Genomic DNA, 20343 nt, shown 5'->3' with positions numbered 1-20343 from the left:
TCACCTGTTCAGCTCTGATGTTTCAGTAAGGACATCTCCTGGTTACATCTTCATGTTTCCCTCTCACCAGACATCCAAACCGATATCATTATGAGCAGCTTGTATATCTGTGGCTCCAGCAAACATCACCTGATACTAGAAAGTGATATTAAATAAATTCTAACAACAGCTTAAACATGCAGTTTTCCTCTTTCTGGTGCAAAGTGGGCGATAAACAAACAAGAGAGACGGGACTTGCGACAGAAAAGTCATTGATCAGTTTCGTGATTGAAGTAGCAGCAAGAGAGGGAGGGGGAGAGAGTGAGAGAAGAAGAGGCAGCTGTGCAGCGTAGCTGGATGGCCAGTCCAGCTATCAAGTCAAGTCAAGTTTATTTATATAGCGCATTTAAAAGACATCAAGTGTCGGCCAAAGTGCTGAACAGAGAGATAATAAAATCAAATAAAAAAGAATTAAAATAGATAAGAAACATTGTAAAAACACTGTCAGACATCCGTATATATAGACACACAAAGCAGACTCTTATATACACCTGTTTGTAGAAATATAGATGTACATGCACATATGCAGATACATATACGAAAGTGTACACATTCACACACAAGCACACATACGTGTACATAAAATAGGTGTATACATATATACATGCATACATCATCCAATGAGATAAAAGACCAGAATAACTAAAGCAGAATAAAAGTGGTGTCAAAGAGATGCGAAAGCCTTTGGAAATCGGTAGGTCTTCAAATTTGATTTGATGACTTCCAAAGAGGAAGAGGAGTTTATGAAAGAGGGAAGACTGTTCCAGAGTCTTGAAGTGGCAATGGAGAAAGCCCTGTCACCTCTAGATTATAACTGGGAGCGTGGAACCAATAAAAGCATCTGACTGGAGGAACGCAGAGTTTGAGTGGGTAGGTGCAGGCTAAGGAGATTGTATCTGGAGCCAAGCCATGGAGGGCTTTAAAAACAAATAATAAATCCATGAGTCAACTCCATATTTAACTCGCAGCCAATGTAAAGATGCGAGTATCGGAGTAATACTCTCTTTCTGGTACTGATGCATTTTGGTTGCAGGCGGAACAGGCTTGAGTGACAGATGTGTAAATCGAGAGAGTTACAGTAGTCAAGACGTGATGATATGAAGGCATGGATAACGATTTCCAGACCTTCAGATGAAAGATATTTTTGAGTTTGGAAATGCTCCCGAGTTGGAAAAAACTGCCACGAACAACTGAATTTATTTGTTTGTCCAGCTTAAGGGTAGAATTGAAAATGAAACCAAGCTTTTTTACATGGGGGTGTACATTAGGTGATAGTGGGCCCAAGTCATTTCTTATGAGACTAACAGAGTCTTGCGTACCGAAAATTATAATCTCAGTTTTGTCGTAGTTTATTGTCATAAGAAACTCTGACTGTTATGACCTTTCAAACTACAGACCGAGCTCTAAGCTTTCATTCGTGTCCAAGATCCCGGAGAGACTCTCCCAGCTCCAGGCGTACTTGGACACGAACAATATTGCTGAGAAATTTCAATCTGCTTTTAAGCCATTGCTGGATAGCTCGCTCAAACTCAATAAGCAAGTGTCTGCTGTAGTGAGATCTAGCTTCCACCAACTGCGCCTTATCTCTAAGGCTAGGCATTATGTTCCACATGAGGACCTGGAGAAGCTTATTCACGCTTTTGTGACCTCCAGGTTGGATTTTTGTAATTAATTGTACTACGGTCTAAGCAGCTAGATCATCAGTGGGTAGCCACGTTTCAGTCATAAAAAGAAAGTCCAAGCCATGAGAGACAAACAGGTCATCATGGTATATGAAGGTCTTAGCTGTGGCTCTGCCCAGGCCTCTGTTGCCAATAAGGAAGTTAAAGACCACCCTCTGATGGACAAACTATGCAAGCTCAATACTCATGGTAGATGTTTCTCACTTATATTTTCTATGCATTGGTTATTATAAACGCTAGTATCAATACATCTGCAAGTAGCTAATATCAGCAAGCTGTAGCTTAAATGAATCAGTGACCAATGTTACCTCATACAGATTTCTAGGTCAAGCTGCTTTTTTAGGCCTGGCAAAACTCCAGAGTTGTCCTATCTTTCTGAGTTTTGAATTTTGTCAGAACCTTTCACACGACTTGATCATAATGTGTACCTAAAATCTGGACTGCAAGCTATTAAATTGCACTGCATTTAAAATACAGATGCCCTTACAGCATGCAGCATTCCCACCAACTGTTCTGTCCTTAAACACACCACATATTTGCTAATTGACAGCATAGATGGTGAAAAAACAAAACAAGGTTTGATTTAATTGTGTTTTGATTACTTTTCCTGTGGTGTAGTACACATGATAACTGGGGAGGTAGAAAAGCTATAAAGATAAAAGGAGTCAATACATGAAGGCTCAATTCAGCACAATCTGTGATATACAAATTATTGTTAAATATTAAAGCGTGTTCTACAATATATTTACAAAGCTCTAATTGGAGGAGAAAAAAGAAACCATTTTTCTTTTGAGAAAATAATTTATTTTGGAACACAATAAGCACGTCTCCTCACATAATTAGTTCACACGCACACCACTGGTATTTCTTCAACAAACACACCCAGGGTTCAGTATCAGAGTACATTATGTTGTGTGACTGCATCCCCCCCTCTAGTTGTCCCAACACACCCTTTAGCCTTCATTCAGCAAAACTGTAAACACAAAATTAAAGCTGTATAATGATAATTGTAGGTTAACATACAGTGGGCTCCCATCCACTTGCCTGGTACTGACAGTTATGGATTCTACATTTAAAAAAAATCTTTCTAGAAAAAAACAAAACAATAATATTAAGCAAATTTTACTCCAATCCAAGTTTTTCTTCCCAAATTTTTTGGACATTTTAAATTTACTCAAGATATCTGAGTCATTTAGTTTCCAAGCAATTAAATATGAGCCCATAAACTTGATGTTTGAAGCAGTGAGTTTAGGATAAATACAGAGGAACACAATTTTTTTATCAGTACAGTAAAATAACATTTCAGATCCCAGATCCATGAGAAATTATTACAATGAGTATGACATGTTTTGGTCTAATATACTTTGACACCATTTATTGTCACATTAGTGTTTAAATAATAAGAGAATCCCTTCTGTTTGGTTATTGCCTTTATTTTTCCATCCCTGGTCCCTCAAATCTAATATACACCATCTTTACATAGATGTTTTATTTTTGTTGTTAAAGTGAACAATATTGGATTTTTGGGGATCAGAAGTGGTGATATGACACAGTATACACCTGCTGTATGTTTACCTATCAACACTCACACTCTACTGCATTTACACAAGCAGATAACACAAGAAGTCATAAGAACAATACAAAAATAAAATTAAAAAATACCCCCAAAATAATTAACTAGAAAAAAAAAATCCAAATAATACATCCAAACTTGCATTTTTGTGCAAAGTTGTGGAGAGGCAAAAACATTTTTCTAAAAAAAACAAAAAACAACAACAACAAAAACAACAACAACAGCAACAACCCAAAACACATGGCTCGTACTGCAGAAACTGGGTTTTTGCTGGTGTCATCGAAATCGAGCCCGAATAAACCCAAACGTGTAATTTTAAATGAGAGCTGTGGACTACAGATGAACCATTTACTATAATCTGACTGTGGGTGGATGAGAGGATGTTTGCCACGAAGACTGGCAGTTGTAGTTCGGTTTCCCTGACAACAGATGGCAACAGTGATTTGTTGTTTGAGCAAATGCTGGTTGACGACCGCTAGACGTGAAAAGAAAGAGGGTGTTGGCAGGCCGACTGAAACACCAAACACAATTATGTCACCAATCACATCAAGTGCAGCCTCATTTCCAATACTGTTATAAAACTGAGGGTTTCCACTCAGAAGACAGGCTGATGACCACCTGCCACAGCGTGTCTCATTTCATCTTACAGTACATTAAAAACGACTCCAATGAGACGAAAAACAAAGAAAAAAGGGTTCACTGGTGTCAGACTGGTGCTTGGTGTTGACAGATGCCCTGAGTTAAAGGAGATGAAGTTGGATAAGAGTTCCCTTTTATCCCCACATTAGCCAAGCCAGCATTGGTGAGATTAATACCTGGATGTCATAGTATTTGCTCAGAAAGGTTTAAGGCAGTTATACCTCAGAAAATAACTGATAATAAAATTTCCAAAGAGCAAAAAGAGCAACAGATCAGATTCACAATTACAGCACTTTAAATACTACTACTGGTAACCAAGCAACTATTTCTAAAGCTAAGAACAAACTTTGGAACGCCATATATAAGCTTTAATATTCAATTCTTATTATCTGATATTTATTATTACTTTACAAGCTTCGATTGATTGACATTCAGTGCTGTTATATCCTGATATGGCAAACCTTCCAGTACTCAAACACTTCTACTTATCAAATACTATCAACCAGGTATTACAACACACAAACCACGGCCTAGGAAGCCTCATAAAATGCCCTGCTGTCAGTCAATCATTTCAAACCACCCTTAGCGTCTCATCACAGTGTTCAGAAGCAGGTTTTAGATCACACATTTCTTGGCTTTATATTGCCTTGGAAGAAGCTTCCTTAGAGCCCTTACAACAAGGTTTGAATTTAAATCGGGTTTTGAAAAGTCCAAAGGTCCCAGTCTTGCAGTATGATTTCAACAAGAGATGTTTGCGATCTTTTTTTCAGCAGTTCGTGCAGCAACACCCTTTATTCTCAGTGCAGTCAACAAAACAAGAACTGAGATTTTCGGCAAAGTCTTTGAAATAAAAAAATATTCCCTACGGTTAAAATCCATCTTCTTTCTTGCATGCAGCATTCTCCATCTAAACTACAGTTAAACAAACACCAGAATCATACGAACAAGCCACTAAAATAAATAGCGGTTGAGCTTTGGTATCTTCAGCCCTCCTACTCGTCAAACCTCACAGCTCAGATTATTACAAATGAAAAATTTGCTTCACATCTGCTGAACTTTCCCTTTTGTAGCACCACGCTCGCCAATCAGAAGGCTAAATTTTCAACATTTCAAAGAACCACATGATCATCTGCTGGAAAATGGAAAAGCTGTACTAAGATGTTCGCACCAAACCAGGTGGGTTGAATGTTAGCCTCAGCGCAGTGGCAGTAGGACTGTTGTGTGTGCAGTAAGAGACAAATATCAGAGACTTGGCTGGACCTGCAGCTGATCAAAGGCAACAGAAAGAGTAAGGAGGGCTCAAAGACACTGACAGACAGACAACGCGGGGAACATTTGATTCATTTAACGTTTCGTTATCATCCTCGCCCCTCCGTTAATAGTTTCCATATCTGCACTTTGACAAATAAAATGAGGAAAGGGGGAAAATATTGTGGTGTACAGTATGTAAAGTGCTGGAATCAAAGTGACAGAATGCAACTGTGGGAATGTACATGGATCCCATCTGAGGGTGGGGCTCGATCCCTGGTCACGTCTGGTAAGCACCAAAAACTTTGAGTGCCAAAACTATGTGCAGGATGATGTTACGAGCTGGAAACAATGTGTACAATCCTACCTTAATACTTAATAATCTACAGTACATTTACTACAAACAGCAACGCACCCAGAGGAGCAGACATAATGGCCAAGGGCTAAGAACAGAGAATTTAAATCAGACCAACCTCACAAAGACCACCATCCTGGGTCTTTCCCTCTTGGCCTACACAGTCTCACACAGACATACTCACGCACGCACGCACGCACGCACACACACACACACAAAACGGTAACGTTTGTTAAGACAGCAGACTAGGCTATATGGCCTTGGCGGTGATAAGCAGTGAGCTTCTTACAGTTCTTCTTCGATGTAATACGAGGCTTCTTGTGTGCTCTTGTTTCTCACTCGACTACTCTAAAGTGGTGCTCTTGCTTTCCTTTAAAATGACAGCTTGACTTCATCGTCTGCCACTTTCGGCCAAAAAGAATCACTTAGCCGGGCGTCATTACTGTGTAGATGTAAAGAACCAAAATGTCCCTGCTCCGAGTCCTCGACATGGAAAAGAGCACGAAGGCAGTTAGTTCATTTTTTCACAAACTGTAAGGTGATTGTGATTACAAAGGAGGACCGGGAAAGGTGGGTTGGTACTGGTGAGTCGCACAGGAGGAGAAGGCAGAGAAGAGATATCAGTTTAGAGTGTCTCCTCAGTGCAGTGTGGGGATAGTGGTGTTGGAGAAAGTGAAAGGTTAATGAACAAATGAGAGAGACAGAGGTTTATGCTTTCTCCTTTAAGCAGGAGCCCTCACTCAGGTGGTCACTTTGGCATGGTGGCTTCTGTTTCTCCCACTGACAAATGGCATTGGCGTAACCCACGATCACTTTGTCCATCCAGGTGAGAGGCTGGGGGAAGAGGACTGCACCCTCAAAGAAGCCCAGGTGGCCTCCATGAAGTGTCAGGGCAAAGATCACATTCGGCTTCTTTGCTGGAAGAGGACAAATCACACGGTAATTAGCCCTCTGTACTCTGCACAGTTTGTAATCGTCAGCATCGGAAGAACAATGTTCAACACATGCCCAGAAATGGGCTTGCGAGGGATTGTTAAGGGTGTGTTTGCACAGTCGAGCAGATAACAGTGCGATTACGTTTCTGGCCATTAGACACGATCAATATGTTACTCAGTTTGTTTGTCTGACAGCTGGCAGAAAAAAAAAACAACAACTTTGCTCCTTCAACCTGGAGGCAATTTTTTAATGACTTTAACAGTTGAAACAGGTTTGCCTCGACTGACAGGTCTCACAGATTGTTACACCGTCTTTTCATTGCTTGTTGTCTAATTGCTTAAATGGTCATCCAGAATGGAAAAATCTATTTTCATAGTATAAGACTCATCATTTTCCATACCTCTCTCTTAATAAAGACTGCCATGTTGACAATCTTCCAAGATCCTTACGATTACATTTGTGTCCACATACTTATGGTAAAATAATGCAACCATTAATAATTGACGAGATAGGACTCCAGGCCAAACTTTAACATTTTCCCTTAGGAGATGTGACGACCTGTTTTCTATACTCTGTCCATACAGAAAACAGTAGTTTTCACACTGACTTTACGTCATTCACAATACACGCAATATACGAACCCTGAATATCTCTGCATCTGTGCTGCCTAATTAATAAATAAAAAAAAAAAATATATATATATATATATATATATATATATATATATATATATATATATATATATATATATATATATATATATTTATTTATTTATTTATTTTTAAATGTGTAATTAAAATAATGATAATAATAACAATAATGATGATAAATAAAGTCTGAAATGTAAACTAGGTCATCTCCACACACTCACTCTGCTTGCAGCATAGTGCTGCTGCAGTGAACAACTATGGTGGGGTTTCATGAAAAGGACTGGCCTGGATCTCTTTGGTCTCCTGGACTTAACTGGGTTAGTGGGGAAGCCTGCTGTAGCAGACTAGTGACTAAGATCCCACTGGGCTTTGAACACTGTGCACTATTCATGACAGCTGCTGAGTTGCCCTTGGACAACTGCGTGCTCACCCAGGACCGAGAACTGCCGCCTCACTACGAGCTGAGCGACAGGGGCCCGGAGACAAGCTTGTGGTTTAAAGATTTTTCTTAGTCCCTAAATGCATCATTTACCAAGTAATTACTGAAACACAGTTGCATCAGTTTCATGATCTTATTTTGATTAATTATATTATTCAAATATCATTGCAATAAAGAAGCACCAACTATTCTTTGTTTTCTTTAATTCACCTGTAACATTTTTGCTTGAACAGGAACAGTCTTACTTAACAGTCTGCTGAAAGCTCTTATCAAACACTTCTAGTCCGAGCTAATTCCAGCACCAGCACAGCAAGTGTATTTCTGTCAGTCTTTTGATGGCAGTCAAGCGTCTGAGCAACTGTCTCACATTTTAGGTCATAGGGACAGCTATGACCTAAAATTTCTGTAAGTGTTGCTCTCTGGAGACATATAGGATACAGTACCATTTGCTTCCAGTAAGGACTCCTCCTACTCTCCCTCTTACACGCACGCACACACAAGCAATATTCCTTATCCAGTAGAGTTAAAAGTGGTCAGTGAGTAAAAATAGCACAAAGTGAGAAGAATGGATGCTTGATAGACATTAAGTCATGTGTAGCCAGATTTGCCTGCTTATGTTTATTTATTATCAATCACCCTGCACCATATACGGGAGGACAGAAGGTTTTTTGGGGGGGCAGGAGACCAGTGAACCACTTTATCCAACTGGAGGAACACTGTGTTATATTTATGCGTTACAGCCGTTGCCACACAGCAGAAAACATTAGTCACAAACTGTGTGCCCCACCCTGTCCCGGTTGGGGTTGGATGCCAGCTCATCATAGGCCTGCTTAAGGCTGCAGACATGTTTTTGTTTGTTTGTTTTTTTTAAAACTACTGAGATTCAACTGAGGCCAGTCTTTAAGACATTAACAGCTTTTTGTATCAACCTGAAGGAGAATTGTTTTCCAGCATTTTTAGAACTGTGGAAAATATAGGTGTTACTAATAATCTACAGTGAGTTATTTAAAGTTACATAATACTACAGTGGAAGCAATATTCAAAGAAATTGAACCCACCCTTTTCTTTATTTTTTAATTTCTTTTTATTTTGAGCAGGAAGGTCCAGGTGGGGTTTTTTTGTTTGTTTTTTATTCAACACGTAATTTTACAGCAGGATTCTTATTTAAGGTCAGGAGCTTGATTTTTTTGATGCTACTGCAGCCACGCTATGACAGCAAGTTGATCCTGATCTGCACGGACCATTTAACTGCAACTCTGCCATCTAGTTGATAAGGTGATAAAAAAAATATTTTAGTGCAGCTGCTGTTGCTATGCAACATGTTGGCAATTACCTGCTAGCGTGCGAGGGATGGTGAGCAATGAGTCATGAACCAGAGGATCATCCGCAGAGTTCACTAACAGCAGTGGCACATTGACCTGGAAATTTAAGAACAAAATGCCATCCATCAAAAAAAATACACAAACAGACCAAAAAAGAGAAAGATGGCATTTGTGAGTCGTATGCAAAAGCAGTTCTTACATTGTGAATATAATGTACACAACTCTCTTTCTCATAGTACTCTTTGAGAGACCGGTGGCCGTGGAATTTTCTGTTGAAACCCAAAAAGATCAGGTATTATTATTCAGTCCCTAACCCTTAGAGGGGTTTGATAGAAATGACAAGAATATCTGATATTTTTCAGATTCTAAGCACTGACAAAAAGTATCACCAGGAGCATCAAGAACATGGAAGAGCTGCAGTTTACTAGAACACACCTCATGATGTTGTCGTCAATCTGCATGAGAGATGTTGCTGTGTACAACCGACTTAGATCAGCATCAATCATTTTGAGCGAATGTCCTCCAAACAGACTGTGCCTGTAACATACAAACATTAACATGAACACAAGTAATTTTAAAAATCAATTAGTTCACAGTCATAACTGTCAGCTATGTACCAACTATTCCCTCTATTACACAGAGTGACAACGAAGACCAAGAATGGTAAGAACTATTCATTTATTTGCAGATTAGCATTTAGAAAGTTACTTTAGATGTTCTTTTTAGTAGGCTAGTGGCTCATTTAGTGGCTTTTTTAATTTTATTTTACATTTTTACTTAGTTTTGAGTAGTTTATAGTTGGCTTTATTTATTTTATGGGCACCTTAGCATGTTATAGGTAGGTAGGGCAAGAGCAAGAGAGGCAAGAGGAAGGTACCATTTCAGGCAGTTCAACCTACTCAGATCTGTGAAAATGATCATTGCTCAAATGAACCCACCATGGCTGTGGGTAATCTACAATTTCATTTATAGGGAAATTAGGAGGTTAGATTACTGACTGGGTTGTCTGATGAAATCACTGTCTTTGGCAAACACCATAAAATTTTCTCCCCAAACACTAAACATGTCAATTAAACTTTTCAGTGATTGGAAACAGAAGGCACACAATGTACTAAAATTTATAGCTGGGCAACAGTGGTACCTGTGTGAGAGAATGATTTTCTTCATGTTGTCGGCCATGAGAAAGTTATAAAAGCGCCTGAACTGATCCCACTGCAGGAATGTTTCCTGGGCCCTGAGAGAGAGAGGGGAAGGCAAACACACAGGAAGTTAGCTTTGTACAGACTGTCTGCAATCTAAACAATACATTGAATGTCCTGTGTCTACTAATCCACTAACACAAAGAGTCACACTGGTTGAGAGTAGCAATGGTGTCAGGCATCAATATGCAGCTCACTGACAGTGACAAGGTGACTCAAAACAAGAGCTCAAGAAAAACAGGTTCAGCAGCTAACTGCTGATTACAAAAAACAAAAACGAAAAAGGTTTCTTTTTTTGTGGCTTTTTCATACAATAAGGCCATAATATTAAATGTGTGTTATTGTAAGAAGAACATACATCGATCAGCCGCAACATTAAACCAGTAGGCAATAGTGAAAAACATTGATCACTCATTCCACTGCAAGCCTTGGGTCCTGGTATTCATGCGGTTGACACTACAATATGTACTGTGCCACCCACCTAAACATTGTTGTAGCCCAAGCACAACCCACTCGAGGCTACGATACTCTTCGATGGTAGTGGCCTCCCCAGCAGGTTAATGCACCCCGCCATATCGCAAAAACTTCCCAGGAATTGCTCGAGGAACCCCGAAAAAACAGAGCCAGCCTCCAAATTCTCAATCCGATTGAGCATCAGTCTGATGCTAACAAACGAGCCCGATCCACAAAGGCCTACCCCGAACCCGCAAAGCCCAAAGGATCCAATGCCGGGTGCCAGACACCACAGGACACGCCAAGGGGTCCCATGTCCATGCCCCGACAGGTCAGAGCTGTTGGGCGGCACAAAGGGAACCTACAGAATATTAGGCAGGTGTTTTTAATGTTGTGGCTGATTACTGTACAGCTTCAGCTCTCGAGGTACACTGACAGGAGGGCCAGCTTAAATTTTGGAAACAGATTTTAAATTAAAATTTTTATTTTTTTTTTTTAAAAAGAAAAAAGAAAAACTGCAAAGCCAATTTGACAGACGGCCAGTCTCGACACACACCCATTCCCTGCTGTCCACACTGAAACTTTAATAGACCCGGCCTGTCAAGTCTGCCAAGAGATGCTGTCTGCATTTAAAAACACAGAATCTGACAAGAACACAGAGTGCAGACACCCGCATGCACTAAATAGACATATACATCATAATCTATTTGCAAATATTGTACTTTCAATACATTTATCTGGTTACTAGTTACTTTAAAAAGTAAGGTTTTATTGTTTTTTTAAACCAAACTATTAACTGATTGAAAGACAAATGACTAATTGACACTAGTCATTAGCTGGTAGGACTTCTACTCCTGTACTTCAGCAAAGAGCCATTGATAATGCCCAACATTATCAATGGTCCTGTAGACATTCAGAGTAAACTGTGGTAGGTGAATGAAGGGATCAGACAGGTCCTCAAACAGGTTTTTAAATGTGTCTCATTTCTTACATTTTGGGAGAAAAAAAATTTTTTTTTTAAGTGGCAACTTTACCAAATTGGTGCAATCCATCAATAATTATGGTAAAAGGAAGAGCAGAAAGGGTAACCAGCTGACTGGAGCCGCTTTGCAGACTCATGGATAAACATGTGATTATATTATGCAAGCGCTATTCATTTTGTAGAATTATTCTGAGCTTCATTTATATTTAGAAATGTGAGCACATCAGTGTTAGTATTACAAAGCCGGTTTGACAAAACAATGCATGTAATTAAGAAATGAGACCACAGCAACCCACCTCAGCGCGCTGTACCCCTGACAAACGCTGACGCAGCACAGCACTCGCTCCTGGTTAGCCTTGTTCTCCCCCAGGAACTTACAAACGATGTTTCCACCCAGACTGAAGCCCACAACAATGAGCTGAGTGTTAGGGTATGCCCGCTTAATGTAGCCAACCATGGATGCAAATTCCCATGTGCATCCTGTAAAATGAAACAGTATAGTGCTATAATCAAAACACAGAAACATACTTTATTCTACTCGGCACTTCTGGCTGAAGATTTCTTTAATTCAGGGTATCAGATTTGAGTGTCTAAGATCTTTTAAACAGCACAGGTCTCATCATGCCCATAAAAAAGCCTTACATTCTTCTTTTTCCATAATTTACCGTTTACCCTGAAATAATGCTGTACAAGCAGGGCAAAAAAAAAAAAAAAAAGGATAAGCTGTTCGTAAGTGCACACTTTCACCAGAAATGCTTTAAACTAATACCTTCACTGTGCTCACCCCTTTTAATGGATTTTGGAGAGGATAGGTTAAGCCTAAACCACAACAGACAATTGGATGAGAGCAGCAGGCTGAGCCAAAAGCGATGACACAGCATTACTGACAGGACTGAATTCTTTTTATCATTGCAAATAATGGTTTTCATTCTTAGATAGACCTCTGATGAAAAACTGACTGGTGTTTAACAGGGGTTCAGAAATTATTAGGGGTGGGGGGATGAGTCATCACTAGACTAGCTCTGCATGATTCACAGTCCTCTACTACGGCCTTTAGGCAGCCCATTTCATTTTTTCAAGCCCCTTTCCTCACTTTCTTCTCATTAGCTGCCCCTCACTGTCATCCACAAACAGATGCAGGCCTTATGAGCCTTGTTTGCTTACACCATATGTAATCAGTGCCAAACTGATACCACCTAAGCAGCATACAAGTAGAAAACTTTTGGTCCACAGACATAAATTGTATATAACATTTGAAACTGAACATTTACAATATAAACATTCAACAATGACAAAAATTATATGAAACACATTTTTTCAAAAGCCAAATAGGTACTATTTTGAGTTGGCTCACTGGTCTTACCATAAGTGAACATGCGTGGAGAGGTAAGCTCGATGTTGGGAAGAGCTCCGAGGTGATTCAGCACAGCACAACGATAACCATCCTTCTGTGCATAATCCACAAAGGTCCGGATGTAGTGCTTCTCACTATGGTTACCGATACCGGGGCATATCACCATGGTGATGTCATCTGGTTGAACAGGCAGATGGAGCAGGGCAATATTTGCAAGTGAGAAAAATGTAAGCAAAGATAAAGAAAGGAGAGTGTTACTCTCCTAAACAGCAGCTCATCATAACAAAAGGAGCAAGGCAAAGCCCGGCAGCCAATCCAAGATAAAGGATAAGGCTGTCAATTATAGCTTTTCCAAACACAGTGGAAATAGCAACACTACTTTTGTCGGGAGTAAAATGTCATGTGAGGCTCAAGCTTTTTGAGAGGACTAATAGATCCAAGTTAATTTGATTGGATAAGCTCAAGCCTTCAGAGAAACATATGCATCTTTTAAAGGGTCCCCCCACAACTGAATTACACACATCTTATGCGTGATTTAAAAGAACAATAATGCAGCAAAGTCTCTTTAGTAGCTGACTTGCAAGGCCTGGCACAAATAACCAAAGTTGGACATGACACCACTGACAACGAATTTCTTTATTCTCCAAACATCAAACTTGTTTTATTTAGCCATATGTTCTATATAAAAACTCCCAGGGGCCAAAGTTTCTTGTGATACCCTCTAACTATTCTTGACCCTCGAATCGAATAATGAAGAAATTTATCAGGAACAACAAAATGGGAGAAACCTCAAGAAGATCAGCAGAGAAGGGATCCCTCGTCCAGGACTGACAAACACTCATTAGGTGTGGCATGAACGGACTAGACAGAAGTAGCAGTAGTAGAATTACAATGTAAAGCAACAGAATTACAGTATGAAACTAAGAACTACAATATATTAGATTTTAATGTTTGTCATGACAGTAAAGATCCAACTACGCAATGTACAGGGGCAAGAAAAAGTGTTCACCCTTGTAAAGCATCACGTAAAAATTCACACAGTAGAGCTGGACAAAATATCAGAACCCAAGGTCGATTACTTCAACAAAACTTGCATTCAACAAATGAAACCTCACTGAAGATTTGAGTTAGCCCACACCTCCAATGCTGTGAAATGATCTTAGGAGAGCTGTCCACCCCTGGCATCCCAAGAATGGCTGAGCTCAGGCAGTGCTGTATATTGTGCTCATCCATAGCTGTGATGAATGTGCTTTCTCTTGCCCCTGTTCTATACAACTGCATAAAAATGTTGGTTAATAAGAAGTAGGGCTGCCACGATTTGTCGACTAGTCACGATTACGTCGACTATCAAAATCGTCGACGACTGATTTAATAGTCGACGTGTCGTTTGAAGCTTTGTAAGATCGCAAAAGACGCAGGAATAATAGCAGGATTTAAGAGTGTAATAACGGACTGAAACAGAAGATGGCAGCACAGCATGTACAAGGATGCCAGCTGCCGTTAAACCCCGAAGAAGAAGAAGAAGCAGCTGTGTCCCAGAATTCATAGCGCGGCCCAGCTTAGTTTCCAACAATGGCGGTAGCTAGTTAGTTTTAATATTACTCTTATTATTCTTTCTGGGTCACAAAATAAACGTTTAACATATTTTCAGGCGAGAATGTAGCTGTGTAAACCTCAAATATCGGCTCAGTTTATCAGGACACCACATATTTTCAAAAGCGCTCCGACGTTTTCGGAGACGTCTGTTACCCACTAGCTCGATAGCTAGCCGGGGGCTAGGTCACTAGCGCCGTGAGAACACCGGACTCCCAAATTGTTTTCAAACCCACCGCCGTCTTTCGCGACTCAGGTTAAATATATATGAGTCACTTAGATAAATTAAAAATGTTGTTGTTTGGCTTTTTTTTTTTTTTTTTGTATTTTATTTGTTCCTGAGTAAATCGGTTTGGCTGAGATTAAAGTTATAGTTTTTACACAGCTGAATAAACGTCAAGCAGACAGCTGATTATCAGAAGTGTGAGATGCTGGAGAATATACTCCGGTGTCCTGTTATATTTTAGATAGCAAGGAGTTTATTAAACTTTACCGAAACAATCTGCAAATTTCATTAAAATTGAATAAACTATCATCTTGTCTTTATTTTTAGTTAGCACCTTAAAAGCTTAAAGCTGTAAGCTAATGATAGTTATATAAGAGCAGATGCTGCTGGTGCAATAAGCTGTAGTTTTACGTCCAGTGGATGATGATCTTATTAGTCGACTAATCGCATAAATAATCGGTGACTAGTCGACTATCAAAATAATCGTTTGTGGCAGCCCTAATAAGAAGCAGATCCTGATCAAATGCATCACCTCCTGTCCGATGATCCCCCAGCGGCTCGAAGAGGTCGAAGGTCGCAGTCGCCCCATCCTGCATGGGCAAATATTTTCTGATTCCACTAGGGTGAGGCGAGCTCACCCGACCAAGTTTACCATACAGTGCCGTCTGGAGGTGACCACTCTTACCCCACAGTAATGGAGGAATGTACCTGGAAAACACAAAATTGCATTCCTTTGTTAAATTTGGTCTCGAAATATGAGCCCTCAGCCTAATGGACAGTACAAGGGCAGGGCAAATGCTCAGACACAAGATCAACACAGTGTTATCTGAAGCACATGCCTTTTGCATTTCTGGTTTATGACAGAGTTTCAAGCACAGAGTTTGCACACAAAGTCACATCTCTTTTCAAGACATTTAAAGATTGCTACGTGGACCCAACAGACCGCAACGTTTCACTAGTGTGTAGCTATGTTTTGTAAAGTTATTCGCAGAACCAGCGCTTGTATTCCAGTGACACTTCTGTAGGAGTTAACTGTAGGAGTTGAGTCTTTAGCTTATGTAACATTCCTTTGAGACACCGGGCATTATCATGAATCACTATCACATTTCCACACCGAGAGCAAAATAGTGTGAACTAACACAGAGAAACGTCTTCAACTTGCCACTGCAACTATTTCATCACATATTATAGGTAAAATATTAGGTTTAAAATCACGACAGTGGCGACAGGAACAGATAAAACACCGTGCTTTTCATATAATGCTTCAGCCGTTTAAATGGGATTGGCTGACATAAAAGTATTATTCAATATGGAAGATTTTGAAGTGACTCAGGAAGATATTTAGGAACATTTGAGTTAAAGACAGGCTAGATCTCCAAACGCAGCGTTTCGACAGTGATAACTATATTGGTTGAGTGCTTGTTAATAACACTTTAGTGAGCATTCAAGGCACTCTCTCACTTCTTCAGCTATATAAAAGGCTGTGTGGAATAGTTTCGTGACAAAACTCGGTAGCGAGCTATATCGGATAAACAAGACCAGCATAACTCTGAAGCACAGCTGCAGTGTGGACACTAGCTGTGTGTACAGCACAGCCCAAAACACGACGACAGTCAGCGACTGCCGAGAGTCGAGGCTTCAGTTACATCAACAGTTGCACAAGCTCTTTAACCTTATGTTTCCTCAACTCTTACAGTGGCTCTAACAATTACTTAATTAACAAATACAGTCTTACATAAGAGAATTATCTACCACAAAACCGACTATTGCCATTTAGTGATAATGTGATCGCCTCCAGGGTGCACTGTAGTTAAAGTTTTACCACATGGTTCTAGAAGGTACTCTGCTGGCTTAATCCATGGCTACAGGAAGAGGATGACCTCACTGTTATAATGTGGACAGGAAGCGCGACACCAGAGTAGCTGAGTTCATCAAGACAATAAAAAATAAAAATAATGCTGTTATCAGTTTTCCTTTGCTTTTAACTGATAAAGTTTGAGAAATCCTTTTTAATAATTCTATATCAAATGTAACAGGCTCCAATCTCTCTTTGAATTGGGATAACTAGTGTAACCTTCTTGGGGTATGTACAGTGACTGTGCTATTGTCCTTTGTAGCTATTAGATAACAGAAAAAAGGAACTGGATGTGTCTGTGTGGCTTGATAAAACAAAGACCCGAAGTCCTGGTCAAAGTCCAAAATGACTCATGTCATTTATGGTAATTGTATTAATCTGCATGCTATCAGTCTTTACGTTCATTGGGCTTTTTTTTCTTTTCTATACACCACATACTGTCAGATGCTAGCGACACACACACATTCACACACACGTATAATACTGGCCAATAGGAAAACAAGCTCTACAATGTTTTGCAATATCCTGGACAATCACCTGAAGCAAATCAGACTGCGACTTCTGCCAAATAATGAAATAATAAATAGCACGCTCTGTCATTTTGCATGTTATCCTAAACCCTATTCAACTGTCTCCAAACACAGCCAAACAAAAAGGCTGTTCACCTCACATTCACCCCTCTTATACTTTCCACTGTGCGATCGATTTATTATGCAACAACACAGGATGTCACGAGTTACAAACGTGACTTCACAAAAATGAAGATAAAAACATCTCTGCTAAACTACACACTGGGACAGACATCTTCCTATTCTAAGCATAGAGCATACGGCTGTTCAGGAGGGAATAATAACAAACTAGACACAGATGTAAGCATCAGTGCGGCCTTATGATTCAATGACCCTGCAGCTGAAAGGCAAAGGGCTCAGTAACCATCCGTTATGTAAGCTGACACTCGAGGGTGCTTCGAGAGATTCGCCCTACAAAGCTGAAAGTTCCTGTCGAGTGTCAAAGCAAGAGGTGGAGAGATGCTCACTAAGGAAACACAACTGAGTATACAATTCCCACTCAAGGGAGTGTGTTTCCAGCAAAATTACAGGAAGTTTGAGGCATAACCTGGTTTAAAGCTCACAGCAAAGCCTTGTTCTGTTATGGTCCAAGAACGACTGCTTTGCGTCAGTTATTATGAGCTCAGATGAAACATTCAAATTATAGCGGTCATCATAGTTACCCTGAATGTGAGACCAGCATCATCATGAATGCAAATCCTCTTGCCCTGCAGTGAATGAGCCTTTATTTATAATGCAAGTGCAACAAACTCCGTGCACCTTTGAGATAACCCCAAAAATACAGACTCATGTTTAATTCATGCAAGAGCCAACAGGAAGGCTGTGGTACAGACGTGTGGCACACTTAGGAGCACTGACGATAGCTGGGACCGCCGCCAGACAAACCGCTACCTTCACTGCTGCTGCACCGTTGCCGTGGCAACCTCCAAAGAGACATGCACAGAGAGAAAGGAAAGCAACTCACTCTTTGGTCAACTGAGAGCAGGACTTGAGGAGGAAGCGGTTGACAGCAGTGTCCTGGTAGATGAGGTCCGGGGGTGCTGTGGGGCTCTTGAGGTTCAAGCAGCGGACAATGATGTAAAGCACCGTGGCCACCGCCGCCAGCTTCATGCCATCAAACATTGCTGGCATCTCGGGAGAGATGGTGTGCACGTCGGATTCGTGGGCGCTCATGATTATTCTAGAAAACAAAAGCAGCCAATAAATGCAGAACTCCATTTTTAAACTGAATTTTAATATAAAAAGACATCGCTTGTACAAGTCAATGTTTTTTTTCCCCAGTTCTAGGGATTAACAATGGACTTTAAAGAAATAAATTAATTAAATATTCCCGAGGTGTCCTGCAGCAACACATCTGTGGGAATATAAACTCAAAGGAACTCAGATAAAGCAGAGTCAGATAAGACAAACCTGGTTATTTAATACACTCCCTGTAATTACATTACAGCTTAAACTGTGCCAATAGGAAGCCTTGCTGCATAGAAGATAGAGGTGCTGACAATGCTTTAAATAAATCATTACATATAGCAGACACGGTGAATCCTGACTAGCATTTCTCCCAATGTAATGTGCCAGCACAAATTTACATTTTAGCAGATTTATTAAATGTATTAATGTTCACAGCTAATAAAGTCTCCACAGGTGTGAAATTATAGGTAAACAAACAGAAACTATAAAGGGCACAGAAGAGGCTCAATGCCTTCTATTGCAAAGAAAAAAGGAAGTTCTGATCACTGATGTGCAACGCAAATGTTTGTGTGATGTTACCAGGCAGCCACATCAAACTGACATAAACAGAAACAGTCATAACTGAAAGCTAAAATAAACTAATATACTTACATTTTATGTTCAAGTTTGCCTCCAATGAAAATTCGTTTCAAAAGGTCCAAAGAAATGTGAAGTCACAGTGATGTGGTCCTGAAAAGCACATAAAGCAAAACACACACAAAGACCTTCACTGTACAGTATCAGAAAGTTATCTTTTTTCCTTAAACAGAAGTTTCATCTAAAATTAAGTAAGAATAATGACACCACTTAATTTGCATGGTAAGTAACTGCTGAACGATTACACATCCTCTTTTTTTAAGTTTCATGAATCTAAATATTTTAGTTTTGACTGGTGTCCTAAGCTCTTTCAGACACCTGTCGGCTGTACTTATTTTCTAGCATGTTCCTGTTGCCATAACCAAGACTGTCAATATCAGACAGGAAGTTATAACGCTGCCTCCAGAAAACCTAAATGTAACACTTACGAAAAGTCGGCCTCAGACTTATTAGACCTTATTAAAAAGTAAGGCAATTAAACAGCCATCACGTGTAAACAAACTTAACACCAAAAGGCGTGTAAAAATAGCTTCAAAAATAACCCCACTAATACCCGTGTCTTTCACTGGAAACCAATCCAAAGAGTATATCTGACACATTAATACAACTAATGCCAAGAGACGGGGTGTAAACAGCTTTAATTTTACTCTCTGGTCTTTGTCACGACTCACAACAATCCTGAGACGCACCTTAACAGCCACAAGGGCACACAGATTCCATCAAGTAGCTAACCCAGTGAGAAACGTGGGCTTTTCTGGACGATAAAAGCTTTCTAAGAGCAGGCCAACGGTCCTCCTCCCATACTCTCGATCCTGAAAATGAAAACCGTGTCGCCTTTTGGACGAATTAGCTACCCACCCACCAGAATTTGCCGCAGTAGCTCCACATTAAGACCCCGCTTCGCCTTGCCCCTTCCCTAGCCGTAGTTTGATATCGTTTTAGTCCTTAAAAAAAGCAGCGGAGCATACATGTTTTTAACGGCCTTCATTTCTACCGCTAATAATCGATTTAATGTTGCAGCATCACTTGAGGACCAAACCGGACATAGCAACAGTCGCATCTCCAGCGTACTTACCTCAGCAGGAAAACTGTGGGTCAGTTGCTTGCTTCTTAAAAGCGGCAGGCCTTATTTATGTTCGCAGGTTTTCTTTTGTTTAACGTGTCTATAAAAGCATGACAGCCTGATGTCCAGCTCGCCCTCACAGAGCCGAAGATAGCTGAAGTAGCGACTGCAGCGATGGGATCCCACTTCCTAGAAGAATCTGTCATTTGCATAAAGAAGCCCCCATTGGATAAAATTGCGATGACGTTTTAAGGCCAATAACTTTCCACGCCCCTTCAGCGGTGTAATTTTCCACATTACACTACTGGTGGTTTATATATGTCCTACATATTAGCCTAAATA

The 20343-nt window shown here is 40.1% G+C and overlaps 1 protein-coding gene across 3 annotated transcripts; it reads right to left on the bottom strand.

Moving 5' to 3' along the window:
• Positions 1-3133: 3133 nt before the first annotated feature.
• LOC146718995 (monoacylglycerol lipase ABHD2) lies at positions 3134-20313 on the bottom strand. 3 transcript variants are annotated; one of them, XM_085458479.1, is made up of 11 exons: positions 20014-20313; positions 18954-19031; positions 18079-18294; positions 15223-15398; positions 12881-13048; positions 11814-11997; positions 10025-10117; positions 9319-9420; positions 9083-9152; positions 8895-8979; positions 3134-6453 (listed from the first exon to the last, which is right to left on the bottom strand). In XM_085458479.1, the coding sequence occupies exons 3-11, from the start codon at positions 18285-18287 to the stop codon at positions 6245-6247; spliced, it is 1296 nt and encodes a 431-aa protein (XP_085314605.1). In that variant the 5' UTR covers positions 18288-18294; positions 18954-19031; positions 20014-20313; the 3' UTR covers positions 3134-6244. The 3 variants fall into 3 exon arrangements, with proteins under 3 accessions (XP_085314605.1, XP_085314619.1, XP_085314614.1); XM_085458493.1 differs by lacking the exon at positions 20014-20313 and adding an exon at positions 19801-19955; XM_085458488.1 differs by lacking the exon at positions 20014-20313 and adding an exon at positions 19628-19794.
• Between the last annotated feature and the right edge of the window lie 30 nt (positions 20314-20343).

The sequence above is a fragment of the Copadichromis virginalis genome, linkage group LG1, assembly GCF_057382275.1.
Source record: "Copadichromis virginalis isolate Kocher_CV1m ecotype Utaka linkage group LG1, C_Virginalis_male_GT1.1, whole genome shotgun sequence".
In the NCBI taxonomy this organism is placed as follows: Eukaryota; Metazoa; Chordata; class Actinopteri; order Cichliformes; family Cichlidae; genus Copadichromis; species Copadichromis virginalis.
This window is presented reverse-complemented; position numbering and strand designations above follow the sequence as displayed.